This window comes from Scyliorhinus torazame, chromosome 1 (genome assembly GCF_047496885.1).
Source record: "Scyliorhinus torazame isolate Kashiwa2021f chromosome 1, sScyTor2.1, whole genome shotgun sequence".
Taxonomy (NCBI): Eukaryota; Metazoa; Chordata; class Chondrichthyes; order Carcharhiniformes; family Scyliorhinidae; genus Scyliorhinus; species Scyliorhinus torazame.
In genome coordinates, this window is record NC_092707.1 from 133,436,741 (window position 1) to 133,450,680 (window position 13,940).

The 13,940-nt window shown below is 46.3% G+C and overlaps 1 protein-coding gene across 8 annotated transcripts in view; it reads right to left on the reverse strand.

Moving 5' to 3' along the window:
- The window catches only part of mecr (mitochondrial trans-2-enoyl-CoA reductase), a 371,444-nt gene that overhangs the window by 230,726 nt on the left and 126,778 nt on the right, over positions 1-13,940 (reverse strand). For all 8 annotated transcript variants that reach the window (XR_011942141.1, XM_072500869.1, XM_072500867.1 and 5 more), the window contains exon 5: positions 785-887. Coding sequence is in view for 7 of the 8 variants with exons in the window: in XM_072500869.1 (XP_072356970.1) it covers positions 785-887 (103 nt within the window). In the remaining variant the exon portion in view is untranslated. The remainder of the gene's footprint in view (positions 1-784; positions 888-13,940) is intronic.

Consider the following 13,940-nt stretch of genomic DNA (forward strand, 5'->3'; position numbering starts at 1 on the left):
AAGGGTAAGAGGCAATTTGGATAAAACTTTTACAATCCTGAGGGGTCTTGACAGAGTGGATGTCTAGAGGATGTTTCCTCTTGAGGGAGAATCCAGAACAAGGGGTCAATGTTCAAAAATAATGAGCTGCCCATTTAAGACAGAGACAAGGAAAATTTATTTCCCCAGATGGCTGTGAGTCATTGGAACTCCCTCAAAAGACAGTGGAAGCAGAGTCCTTGGATATTTTAACGGCATAGATCGAGAGGTTCTAGATAAACAAGGGGGTGAAAGGTTATTGGGGTAGACAGGAGGTTACAATCAGATTAGCCATGATTTTATTGAATGGCGGAGCCGCCTTGAGGGGCCGAATGGCCTACTGCTCCTTGTTCGTATGTTCATGTGAATGTTCATATGTTTGTAATCTATTTTGTGATTTTATTTGATTAGATGTGTACAGGAAGAGGGGAAATTACAGCGTTTAAAAACACAATCTCAGTTTTGTTAAGCTCTCGTCACTAATGCAAAACTGTGCTGATTCTTGAGGAAGTAAATTAAAATGTACTTAATGCTCGTTACTAAAATACATGGATCAAGCTTCTGACCTACTAATATCATTTGAACTTGGTAGATGATGCTAGATGGACTGTGTTTTCCAACAAGAATTCCACCTGACCAATCAGTTCAGTTCTTTCAAGTTAGAGGATCAACCATGATCATAATGAATGGAGAAGCAGGCTCAAAGGGCCAAATGGCCTACTTCTGCTCCGAGTTTCTACGTTGCTACATGTGGAGACAAACTCACCTATTTCTGATAACATTAATGGTCTTCAGTCCCATAGCTTTGGCTATCTGAATTGTTGCTTGACCCACACCGCTATTTGCAGCGTTTTGTATCACAGAGTCACCTGTAAAACACCAGAATGTGTCAGATCTCCACTCATTTTTCATAAGTGATTCAAACAATACATGCAGTGATCATATCTGCACAAAATGTGCATTTTTAGATTTCAATTTCTATTGTGATGTAACTGCAATTTTAATCTTAAATGGCAGAATCTGATCAAATATAACATTCTCTCCTATTAATAGCTAATTTATGTAAATGTCAAATCTAGTTGAGTCAAAAATCAGCAACATCAAACTTGAGAAAATTTAGTCATACTTTTCATGAGCACAGCACTTCTAAAGCTAGTCACACAACATAAATGGACACTAAATCAGTAATTTGTCAGTGAGGATCTCAAACAAGCATACACTTTAAAATACAGGAATCTATCCTGACAAATAGGTTGCTGGCAGGCATCCTTTCAATTCTTAGGCAGGTATGGTTTCCCATTGCCTTCATTACTTTTGTGCTTGCTTTAAAGCTATTGATTCTGGTAATTATGTAGTCTGTAGATTCAAATAAATAATCACCGAAAAAGGGAGACTATGTACATTGTTCTGTGATATTACAAAAAATTGAAGGGATAGGCAACAACAATACTACAGATAAGATGGATCTTTAAAAAAAAAGTTAAATATCTTAAAACTTCAAGCTTTCAGCGGGTTTATCTACTGCGTCATTGAGCCATACAGATCAGGGAAGTTGTTGATTCAATTGTGCTTATCTCAGTGAAGAATGCTATAGTTGGTGTCAGCATCCCTAGATTAGGAAGAGGAAATTCAGCCAGGGCTGTCAATTCCAATCACTATTCAGTAATGCCTGTTGGAAGTATACATTTGTGCGATGTCAAGTGAGGACAAGATAGTTACACTGCCTCTTATTCTTAAATTTCCTGCTAAAGTTCAAAGCTTAAACTGACACTGGGCCATTTGGATAAACTATATTCCATTATCTGTAAAGCATGGAGATGTTAGGTGGTTGTGAAACTACTTGTACAAGTCTTTCTTTTTTAATGAGAAACAATCAAGTCAAAGACAATCTTGTTCTTATATGGATATAACAAGAATCCTTTTACAGAGGGGACAATTTTTCCCAACACTTTTTGTCTCACTTTATTCATTGACTCAAGTAAAACCGGAACTGACAAGGTAGGAACTTGCAAATAAAAAGTGAGCAAAGCAACTAGAAGACCATCAGGTGAGAAATTATGATGTTTTATAAAAACAAACAAATCTCACGGATTACTCAAGGTGACCCACCAACGAAGAATGGAGAAAGCTGCCTATCAAAGTGCAGGCCCCCCCACCCTCCAAAACCAATTAAAGCCCCTTTATCCAGTCACCACCAGCCCGACCCATCCATGGCCAGTTGGTAACCAAAATTTCTAATTACTAAAACACAAAAATTACACATTTCAGAAAACGATAACATTTATCTGCTAAACTGTTTCATGTGCCCATAAAATGGAAACATTTATCAACTATCACTGTAGGTCTCAAGAGATGCTGTTGGCTAAAGTTGTCCTATTTCCCACTATGCATAAGGAATGAGAGGATTAAAACTCAATTTTGGCTTCAGGTGATGCTTGCATTTCAAATATTATCCATTGCTGAATTGCTATTCTACTTTATTTCCAGATAGCCAGATCATAATAGTTATGCTTTGCTGTTTATAGGTTGTCGACAAGTCAAATTATTTACTTTTATCAGTGGAGAGCTCTTCATTAATTTAAGAATTCTAATTTACAGTGCAGAAGGAGTCCATTCGGCCCATCGAGTCTGCACCGGCTCTTTGAAAGAGCACCTCTAATAATAATAATCTTTATTGTCACAAGTAGGCTTACATTAACACTGCAATGAAGTTACGGTGAAAATCCCCTAGTCGCCACATTCCAGTGCCTGTTCAGGTACACGGAGGGAGAATTCAGAATGTCCAATTCACCTAACAGCACATCTTTTGGGGCATATGGGAGAAACTGGAGCACCCAAAGGAAACCCATGCAGACACGGGAGAACGTACCGACTCCGCATAGACAGTGATCCAAGCCGGGAAGCGATCCTGGGATCCTGTACTTATGTCCCTGATCCTGTTTCCAGTGACCAGTTCAAATAACTGATCAAGTAACTGAATCCAACCCTTTCACTAATTTTAAGACCTCAACCATATTTCTTCAAAGTCACTTTTCCCTAGAATCCTTACAGTGAAGAAGGAGGCCACATCAAGTCTGCACCAACCCTCTGAAACAGCACCTCACCTATGAACACAGGAATTAGGAGCAGAAGTAGGCAATTCAGCCCTTGAGCCTGCTCCGCCATTCAATATCATGGCTGATCTCTTTCTGGTCTCAGAGCCACCTCCCTACCTGTTCCCCATATCCCTTTAACCCGATTTAAAAAAATCAGAAATATATCTTGAAACCATTTAATTATTTGGACTCCACCGCACTATGGGGCAGCAAGTTCCACAAATTCACCACCCTCTGTGAGAAGTCGTGCCTCCTCTCAGTTTTAAATCTATCGCCTCTCTACCTATATCTGTGACCTCTTGTTCTAGATTCCCCCACAAGGGGGAACATTTGGTTTACATTTACTTCATCAATCACTTTTAGTATTTTATAAACTTCGATCAGATCCCCTCATATCCTTCTGAACTCCAGTGAGTATAAGCCCAAACTGTTTAATCTCTCCTCATATGTCAACCTCTTCATCCCCGGAATCAATCTGGTGAACCTCCTCTGAACTGCTTCCAAGGTGAGCAGCACGGTAGCACTGTAATTGGCACTGTTGCTTCACAGCACTAGGGACCCGGGTTCGAGTCCCGGCTTGGGTCACTGTCTGTGTAGAGTCTGCACGTTCTCCCAGTGTCTCCGTGGGTTTCCTCCCACAGAGTCCCTAAAGACATGCTCGTTAGGTGAATGGATATTCTTAATTTTCCTTCCCCAAATAAGGAGACCAAAACTGGACATAATACTCCAGATGTGGTCTCACCAACACCTTATCCAATTGCAACAATATTTTTCTACTTTTATACTCCTGTCTTTTTGAAATAAACGCTAACATTCCATTTCCCTTTCTTTTTACATTTTGTACCAGCATGCAGACTTTCTGTGATTCATGAACAAAGACACCCAGATCCCTCTGCCCAGACGCTTTTTGAATCAGCTTTCCATTTAGATAATAATTTGCCTATTTTTTTCTGCCAAAATGGATAACCTCACACTTATCCACATTAAACTCCATCTGCCAAGTTTTCGCCCAATCTCCTACCCTACCTATATCCCTCTGCATCTCCTCTTCACTGTCTGCTTTCCCACTGATTTTAGCATCATCCGCAAATTTTGCAATGTTACATTCTGTCCCTGCTTGCAGATCATTTATATAGATTGTGAACAGTTGAGATTCAAGGACTGGAGCACCCCACTAGTTAAAGTTCGCCAGCCAGAGAACGACCCATTTAACCCGACCCTCTGCTTTCTGTCAGTCAGCCAATCCACAATCCAATCTAGTATTCTACCCCCACCCCCCTGTGATCTCACCTTGTGGATCTATCTTTTAGGTAGTACCTTGTCAAACACCTTCTGGAAGTCTAGATATAACACATCCCCAGGTTCCCCATTATCCACCTTGCTGGTTACGTCCTCAAAGAACTCAAGCAAGTTTGTCAAGCATGACTTACCCTTCTTAAAATCATGCTGACAATGGTGGATTGAGTTTCACCTTTCCAAATGTTCAGTCATCTCCTCCTTCATATTTGATTCCAGCAACTTCCCCACCACAGAGGTCAAGCTAACCGTTTTATAGTTTCTTACTTTTTGCCTCTCTCCCTTTTTGAATAGGGAAGTTGCATTAGCGTGTTTCCAATCTACCAGGGCCTTTCCAGAATCCAGGGAAATTTTAAATATCATAGCCAATGCATCCACTATCTCCACTTCCACCTCCTTTAATATCCTCGGGTGCAGGCCATTAGGTTCCGGAGACTTTTCTGCCTTTAGTCCCATTAGTTTATTCAATACCTTCTCACGAGTGATGGTTATTGCACTGCAGTTCTTGGAAAATTTTATTATCCTCTACCGTGAAGGCAGAGGCAAAATATTGGTTCAGTGCCTCCGTTATCTCTGTGTTCCCCCATTACCTCACCAGTATCGTCCTCTAAAGGGACAAACATTTACTTTAGCTATTCTCTTCCTCTTTATATACTTATAAAAGCTCTTGGTATAAGTGTTTATGTTTTCTGTTAGTTTCCTTTCATAGTTCATCTTAGCATTTTTGACTCTATTTTTAATAGTTTTTTGTTGACACCTAAAGTTCTTCCAATCCTCCAGCTGACCACTAGTTTTTGCAGTATGGTCTGCCCTAGTTTTTGCCTTTATATCCTCCTTGACTTCCTTGTTTACTCATGGAACATTTTTCTCCCTTCTACAATCTCTCTTCCTATCAGGAATATACTTTATTTGAGAGGTGTTTAATATCTCCCTGAACATCCACCATTGTTCCTCAACTGTCCTACCCTCAATTATTTGTGCCAAGTCTACATTCCTCAGGCCTGTATAATTACATAGAACATACAGTGCAGAAGGAGGCCATTTGGCCCATCGAGTCTGCACCGACCCACTTAAGCCCTCACTTCCACTCTGTCCCCGTAACCCAATAACCCCACCTAACCTTTCTGGACACTAAGGGCAATTTAACATGGCCAATCCACCTAACCTGCACATCTTTGGACTGTGGGAGGAAACCAGAGCACCCAGTGGAAACCCACGCAGACACGGGGAGAACTTGCAGACTCCTCACATACAGTGACCCAGCGGGGAATCGAACCTGGGACCCTGGCGTTGTGAAGCCACAGTGCTAGCCACTTGTGCTACCGTGCTGCCCGTGCTACTCTGACAATGCTAAAACTCTAGTCTGCCTCTCCATCTTCTCTCGCTCAATCTGAATTTGAAATTTTTGCATGCTGTGATCACTCCTTCCAAGAGGATCCTTAACGACAAAACTATTTATCAACCCTTCTTCGATACATAATACTACATCTAAAATAGCCTGCTCCCTGGTTAGCTCCATAACATATTGCTCCAAGAAACAATCACTCATGCACTCTATGAAATCTCCCTGTCAATTTGATTAGTCCAGTCAATATGTTAAAATTGCCCATGGTTACCGCTATCCCCTTCTCACAAGCCCTCATTATTTCTTGGTTTATACTATGCCCCACTTTGGAAGTATTGCTCAGGGGCCTGTAAATTACTCCCACCAAGGAGTTTTTCCCTCGTTTTTTTATTACCACCCATATTGATTCAATATCTTTGCCTTTAATGTCAATATAATTTCTTAATACCATCTTGATGTCATCTTTAACCAATAAAGCAAATCCCATTCCTGTTATATCCTGTCCACATCCTTTCGGAATACTGAGTACCGTCGGACACATCAGTCCCAGTCCTCCTGCAACCGTGTTTCAGTGAGCCCCACCAAATGATACCCATGTGTCTGTATTTGTGCCATCAGCTCATTGACCTTATTCCAAATACTGCATGCATTTAGGTACATGGGGCGGGATCCTCCAATAATGGGGCTATGTCCCCACGCAGGTGTGAAACGCGGCGGCAACCACTCCGGCGTCAACAGTGCCCGATAATGGGGAATGCTCCCCTTCCTAGGGGGCTAGGTTGGCGACAGAGTGGTCCCAGCAGCTCCAGCCGGTGAGGAACGGCCCGCGCGAGTTCATGCATGTGCACAATGGCCGGCTTATTTCCGCGCATGGGCAGGGGTTCCCTTTGCCGCGCCGGCCCCTGGGCAATATGGCAGAGTCCTACAGGGGCCGGCGAAGTAAAATAGGCCCCCATGGAACCAACCCGCCCGCCGATCGGTAGACCCCAATCGCGGGCCATGCCACCATGGGAGCCCCTCTCCGGGGTCGGATCCCCCCGTCCCCCTCTCCAGGACGGCCTGCACAGACTCACCTTCCAGGTCCTGCTGTGTGGGACCTGAGTAACCCACGCCGGCGGGACTCGGCCAAACTCGTCAGCCACTCGGCCCATCGGGGCCCGGAGAATCGCCGGGGAGGCCGTTGTCAATGGCCCTCGGCAGGCGCGGCGGGAATCCCGCGGGCACCCGAGAATCGTCACCGGAGTATGGGGAAGCCGACAGCGGGGCACGATTCTTGCTTCCCCCCGGGGATTCTCCAACCCGGCGTCGGGTCGGAGAATCCCGGCCATGGTTTTTAACTATGCCTTACTGATTTGTCTTTCCCTTGCAGGGTTTTCTTGTGCACTACACTTTTCGCACATTCTGACCTCCTTCATTAATATCTGATAACATTCAGCCTCATCCCCAACTTTCACTCCCCCAGTCATCTTGCATCTTAATTTTTTATGTTTTCTTCTCCCTCCTCGATTTTAGACTGGCCCTACCTGTTCGTTCTATCAACCCCTAGCTTCTCCTCACCTGCTGACCTGCTGCTCTGGTTCCCATTATACTTCTCGTAGTTTTACCCCCGCACCCCCCACCCCCACACCCCCTCTTCCCACCGCCGCCATTTGCTAGTTTGAAGTCCTTGTGACCACCCTATTTATCCTTTCTGTTAGAACACTGGTCCAAGATCGGTTCAGGTGGAGACCATCCCAATGGTATAGATTCCTCCTGTCCCAATACTGCTGCCAGTGCCTCATGAAATGGAACCCCTCTTTCCCACACCACTCCTTTAGCCATGAGTTGCTTCCCTAATTTGCTCACTCCTTTGCCAATATGCATGTGGCTCGGGTAGTAATCCAGAGATTATAACCCTTGAGGACCTGTTCTTTAATTTTGTTCCTAGTTCCTGATAATCCCCGAACAGGTCCTCTTTCCTCATCTTGCCTATGTTATTTGTCCCAACGTGGACCACAAAAACTGAATCCTGCCCTCCCACTCCAATTTCCTTTCAGCCGGTTAGCGATGTCGCTCACCGGGACTCTCAGTCCTGCTTACAAAGGGTCCCCTACACTACCACTTCTTTTTTTTTTCTCCCCCGTTTGAATGGCCTCCTGTACCATGGTTCAGTGGTCAGCTAGCTCATCCTCCATACAGCCCTTTTCGTCACCCACACAGGGAGCAAGTACCTCGTACCTGTTGGACATGGTCAAGAGCTGAGGAGCCTCCTTACCTGAACTTAGGATCCCTCTACATACCTCACCCTCCTGTACCTGACCACTGGCTGAATTCATGGTAGTAAGGGGTGTGACAGCCTCCTGGAACACAGTGTCCAGGTATCTCTCCCTCTCCCTGATGTGTTGCAGCATCTGAAGATCAGAATCCAGCTCATCAAGTCTGAGCCGGAGATCCTCGAGCAACCAACACTTACTACAGATCATATGACCCTCCACCTCCATTTTATTTAATTAATTTTTAATTTGGGTTTTTAACTTTTTTTTTAATAACCCTCCCTATTACCTCAATCTGAACACAATTTAAAACCAGTAATTTAAAATGGATTTTCAAATTTGCGCATTCTTTATTAGCCAATCAAATCACAGCCTTCCTGTGATGCCACTTGTCAGTTCTTTTCTCCCAGTAGGAGCACTCAAGTCAGTGAATCAGAGAAACCACTTACCTTCCCAGGCTGCTGTTCAAAGATCTCCCACTCAGCTCTCCTCCCGTTGTTTCGGGTTCACCTTCTCCCAGTTTCACCTAACCCCCTGTTTTTCACCCAACTCTAAAGCACTGTCGTCCAGCCAAGAGGCACTCATAGTGCCCACTCCTCCGCTCCATCCCCCAAACCCCACCTAACCTGCACATGGGAGGAAACCGCACCATCCTGAGGAAACCCACATAGACACGGTGAGAACGTGCAAACTCCACAGAGACAGTCACCCAAGGCCGGAATCGAACCTGGGTCCCTGTTAGGCAGCAGTGCTAACCACTGTGCCACCTTCAACTCTCTAGTTTCTGATAACCAAGGACTTTTTAAACTAGGTGTCAATGCACCATTATTATAGGTTGGAAACCTGGCTTTAATACATGCTGCCTGCTTTAATTTTCACAAAACAACAGCTCATAGGAGTGGGTGTTTTTCCTGGGATGGGTTTGGTTTTGTAAGGGTCCTTCCTGTTGTTTACCTTATTCCCCTTTATCTTTTGCCGTTATCATTTTGATCCCTAGATGCTTAATGGGCATGGGTCTTTAAGTCTAGCAGCAGAGAGAATGAGGAATTCAAAAAGTTACAACATAGTATACGGTTCTCCTTTTCGGGCAACAGAAATCAGACTTTGTGGCACCCGAGAGGTGGGATGGGACTTGGTTTAATTGGTTGGCTGGTGGTCAATAAATTGGCCAAAAGGCCATATTCTGTCCGGTAACAAGTAGTGATTGAGTCCCACTCAAATGGTATAATTTCCAGAGACTCAAGGAAAGCAGAGGTGGAGACCTGGATGCTGAGAGACAAGGACCTGCTCTCTCACTCTCTCTCCCTCCCCCCCTCATGTTTACTCCAGAAACGATGGAGCTGCTGTATTTCTGAAACTGCAGAGACCTGAATGAATCTATAATGAAAACCTCAAACCTAAAGCTTCGACTGAAGGAAGAAAAACTGCATAGCTCTACACAGAAAATGAATGAATCTACAGTGATAACCTCAAACTGAAAGCCTGGATTGAAGCAAGGTGTGCTAGAAACAGCCATCTGAAGCAAAGACTTGTCTTTTATTTTCATTATCATTTTTACATCCCCTTCTTCTTCTCTGTTTGTTTGTCTTGTGTGTGTGTGTGTGTGTGTGTATATAGAGGATGGGTTTAAGAGGGGGCGGGGTTAGGAATTAAATAAGTTAACCTGTTGTATTCATGTATATTTCATTATAGTTTCTGCTATTAATAAAGTTAATTGTGTTTAAATTTACAAACCTGGTGAATGTAGATATTGGGCAGCTAAGGGCCAAAGGTGTTTTTCTAAGAATTATTTATTAATTTCAATTGTGTTGCGATTCTGGATCAAATGGGGCTGGAACTGACCAAGCACTAGTCCTGGGGGTCGTAACATAATTTTGGGGCGCTGGTCCATGATCTTTGAAACGGCAGACGGTGAATTTTTAGTTACAATAAAAAGTAAAAAGAGGCACCAGGGTTGTAGCAATACAACAGGCTCTGGAAGCTGCTAAGATTTTTCTTCAGGTGGACGACTTGTATTTGGTTAATTCACTAGGGCTTCAAAAAGACAAGCTAATCGAATTGGCAGCTTTATTAAAAATAGAGGTGCCAGCTATAGCTAGGAAGGCTGAGATACATGATATATTGGACCGCCACCAGGAACTGCCAGATCTGCACAGAACGCAAGCCGCATTTCGACCGGCCAGATAAAGCGCACCTGATAAAGGCTTCCCGTCCCTTTGAGCGCCTCAGTCTGGACTTCAAAGGCCCCCTCCCCTCCACCGATCGCAACACGTACTTCCTGAACGTGATTGACGAATACTCCCGGTTCCCATTCGCCATCCCCTGACCCGACATGACCGTGGCCACGGTCATTAGAGCCCTCGGCACCATCTTTACACTGTTCGGTTTCCCCGCCTACATACATAGCGATAGGGGGTCTTCCTTCATGAGCAACGAACTGCGTCAATTCCTGCTCAGCAAGGGCATCGCCTCGAGCAGGACGACCAGTTACAACCCCCGGGGAAACGGTCAGGTGGAGAGGGAGAACGGAACGGTCTAGAAGACCGTCCTATTGGCCCTGCGGTCCAGAAGTCTCCCAGTTTCCCGCTGGCAGGAAGTCCTCCCGGATGCCCTCCACTCCATCCGGTCGCTGCTGTGTACAACAACGAATCAAACACCTCACGAACGCCTCCTTGTCTTCCCTAGGAAGTCCTCCTCCGGAACGTCACTTCCGACCTGGCTGGCAGCCCCGGGACCAATCCTGCTCCGAAAGCATGTGCGGACGCACAAATCGGACGTTGGTCGAGAGGGTTCATCTCCTCCACGCGAAGCCTCAATACGCCTACGTGACGTACCACGACGGCCGACAGGACAAGGTCTCCCTGCGGGACCTGGCACCCGCCGGAGCCCCACCCCCCCCCCCCAACACCAGTGATCCTCTCTGGAGCCACCCCCCCCCCCCCAACACCAATCACCCCCTCCTTCCCGCTGGCGTACCCCGCAGCCGCCCCTTTCCAGGGTAGATCGGTCCTTCCCCCGGCCCCGAATAGGGGTATTGGAGCGGGACAAGGCATCGCGACGCTCCCAGAGACGACGAGGCCCGTACCTGCGCCTGCATCACCACCGGGGCTAAGACGATCGGCGACGACGACCAGGGCACCCATTCAACTCATCGAATCAGTATAATGAAGCAAGAAATGCCTCTGTAAATAATTTTTTTGGGTTGCCCAGTAAAAGCGGCATTGTAAGTAGTTGATATCGGAACATAGCCGCCGTGTTAGCGGCATCCTAGGTACCAACTCTGGAAATCCCTACCACCATACGGCTCACTACCCCGCAGAGTTCCTTTTTAACAAGGGGTGAATGTGGTGGTATGTATTAAGGGTATTAAGGTACCCTGTAATGCCGAGAGGCTATTGGTGGATAGACACTGGATCCCGATTGGATCAGCTGCCTGCTGGCTCCACCCAGTAAGGCGGAGTATAAGAGCCCGGGTTCTCCCAGCAGCCGCATTCTGTAACTGTGCTGCTGGGGAACAAGTCTGCGTAATAAAGCCATCGTTCGACTCCTTCTCATCTCGTCTCGTGAGTGATTGATTGTGCTACAAGGCCATCATCATTTAAAGGAACAGTGTCTCTTCAATTCAACGCATGCACCATGGGCACTCCTAGCTACAGATTTCACCATGGTATATCTGAAAGTAAAGAAGAAAATTGGACTCTGGAAAACAAAATTGTATAAGTCTGTATTACTGGATGGAGATAAAAGCTGTGATTACGAAGACTCTTATGAAGAGGTAAAAGCTGTACAACAAAGAATGGTGCATATAAAACTAACCAACTCGAAGACTGAACCCTCAGCTTTACTTGTCGCTGAAGGAATAGAGAGAATGTAAAGCTGCAAGGGTTGAGGAGTGTTCTTGATTAAAAAGGAGCAAATATTTCCCTCAGTATTGACAATACTGCTGTAGCTTGGCTACAGAAGGTCCTCAAAATTTGGATAAACATTCATTGGACGATCAGAAAAGACTCGGCGCAAGAGAGACACAAAGAAACAGAAATGCAAAAGAAAATTTTTCAGGGGGCCCTCTCCAATTTCGACAGCCAGAAACCTGATAAAGGGAAGCACATTGTTTTTGATTTTGAGTGAAAATAGGCACTGGTGGAAGAAATTAGAGGGAGTTCTAAAAGCAAGGATGCAAATGCAAACCTACCGGCAGCACGTCAAGTTGAGTTTCGAAGATTGAAGGCCATGTTAGTGGACGTACCAGTGCTGGCCGTCCCAGAATTGTCAGACCATTAAAATGCCCATAGGTGCCAGTAACCTAGGGGTATGTGCAGTGCTACAAGTCCTTCAGCATTTTGAAGTATATATCCGGCATGACAATAAATGAAGTAGAATTCATATGGACCATAATCCCCCAACATTTATACTTAGGCTTAAAACATTGAGCACAAGATGGAGACCTGGATGCTGAGACACAAGGTCCTGCTCTCTCACACTCCCTTGTGTTTTCTCCAGAAGTGTTGGATAGCTGCTATATTTCTGAAACTGAAGCGAAACTGAATGAATCTACAGTGAATGCTTTGAACTGAAAGCCTAGGTTGAAGGAAGACAAACTGCATAGCTGTACACAGAGTCTGCATGAATCTACAGTGAAAACCTCAAACTGAAAGCCTGGATTGAAGCAAGGTGTGCTCGAAACAACCATCTGAAACGAAGACTCTGGGGCGTCATTCTCCGACCCCCCGCCGGGTTGGAGAATCGCCGGGGGCTGGCGTGAATCCCGCCCCCGCCGGTTGCCGAAGTCTCCGGCACCGGAGATTCGGCGGGGGCGGGAATCGCGCCGCGCCGGTTGGCGGGCCCCCCGCTCGATTCTCCGGCCCGGGTGGGCCGAAGTCCCGCCGATAAATTGCCTGTCCCGCCGGCATGGATTAAACCACCTTTTGAACGGCGGGACAAGGCGGCGTGGGCGGGCTCCGGGGTCCTGGGGGGGGGGCTCCGGGGTCCTGGGGGGGCGCGGGGCGATCTGGCTCCGGGGGGTGCCCCCACGGTGGCCTGGCCCGCGATCGGGGCCCACCGATCCGCGGGCGGGCCTGTGCCGTGGGGGCTCTCTTTCCCTTCCGCCTCCGCCACGGTCTCCACCATGGCGGAGGCGGAAGAGACTCCCTCCACTGCGCATGCGTGGGAAACTGTCAGTGGCCGCTGACGCTCCCGCGCATGCGCCGCCCGGGGATGTCATTTCCGCGCCAGCTGGCGGGGCAACAAAGGCCGTTTCCGCCAGCTTGCGGGGCGGAAATTCCTCCGGCGCCGGCCTAGCCCCTCAATGTTGGGGCTCGGCCCCCAAAGATGCGGAGCATTCCGCACCTTTGGGGCGGCGCGATGCCCGTCTGATTGGCGCCGTTTTGGGCGCCAGTCGGCGGACATCGTGCCGTTTCGGGAGAATTTCGCCCCTTATCTTTTACTTTCATCTCCTCCCCCTGTGTTTGTCTGTCTTGTGTTCATCCCATCCTCTATATTAGAGGGTGGGACAAGTTTACTTAGGGAGTGAGGAAGTAGGACAATAGTTAACCTGTTGTATTTGCTGCTTTTTATTACTGTTATTAATAAACTTAATTGTGTTTAAATTTACAAACTTGGTGACTGTAATTATTGGACAGCTAAGGGCCAAAGACTTGGGTGTTTTTCCAAGAATTATTTATTAATTTCAATTGTGTTGCCATCCCGGCTCAAGTTGGGCTGGTATTGGCCGTGCACTAGCCCAGGGGGTCGTAACATAACATGGGGGCTCGGGTCCGTGATCTTTGGAATGGCAGATAGTAACATTTGGGTTACGGTATAAATTAAAAGTATTACAATCCGAGGCCCAACAGTAACTGGGATACTGGACCAAAACCCCAATGCTTTATTTTAATAAGAGTGCGTGGAAAGAATACTTCATTCCAGGAGTGCTTG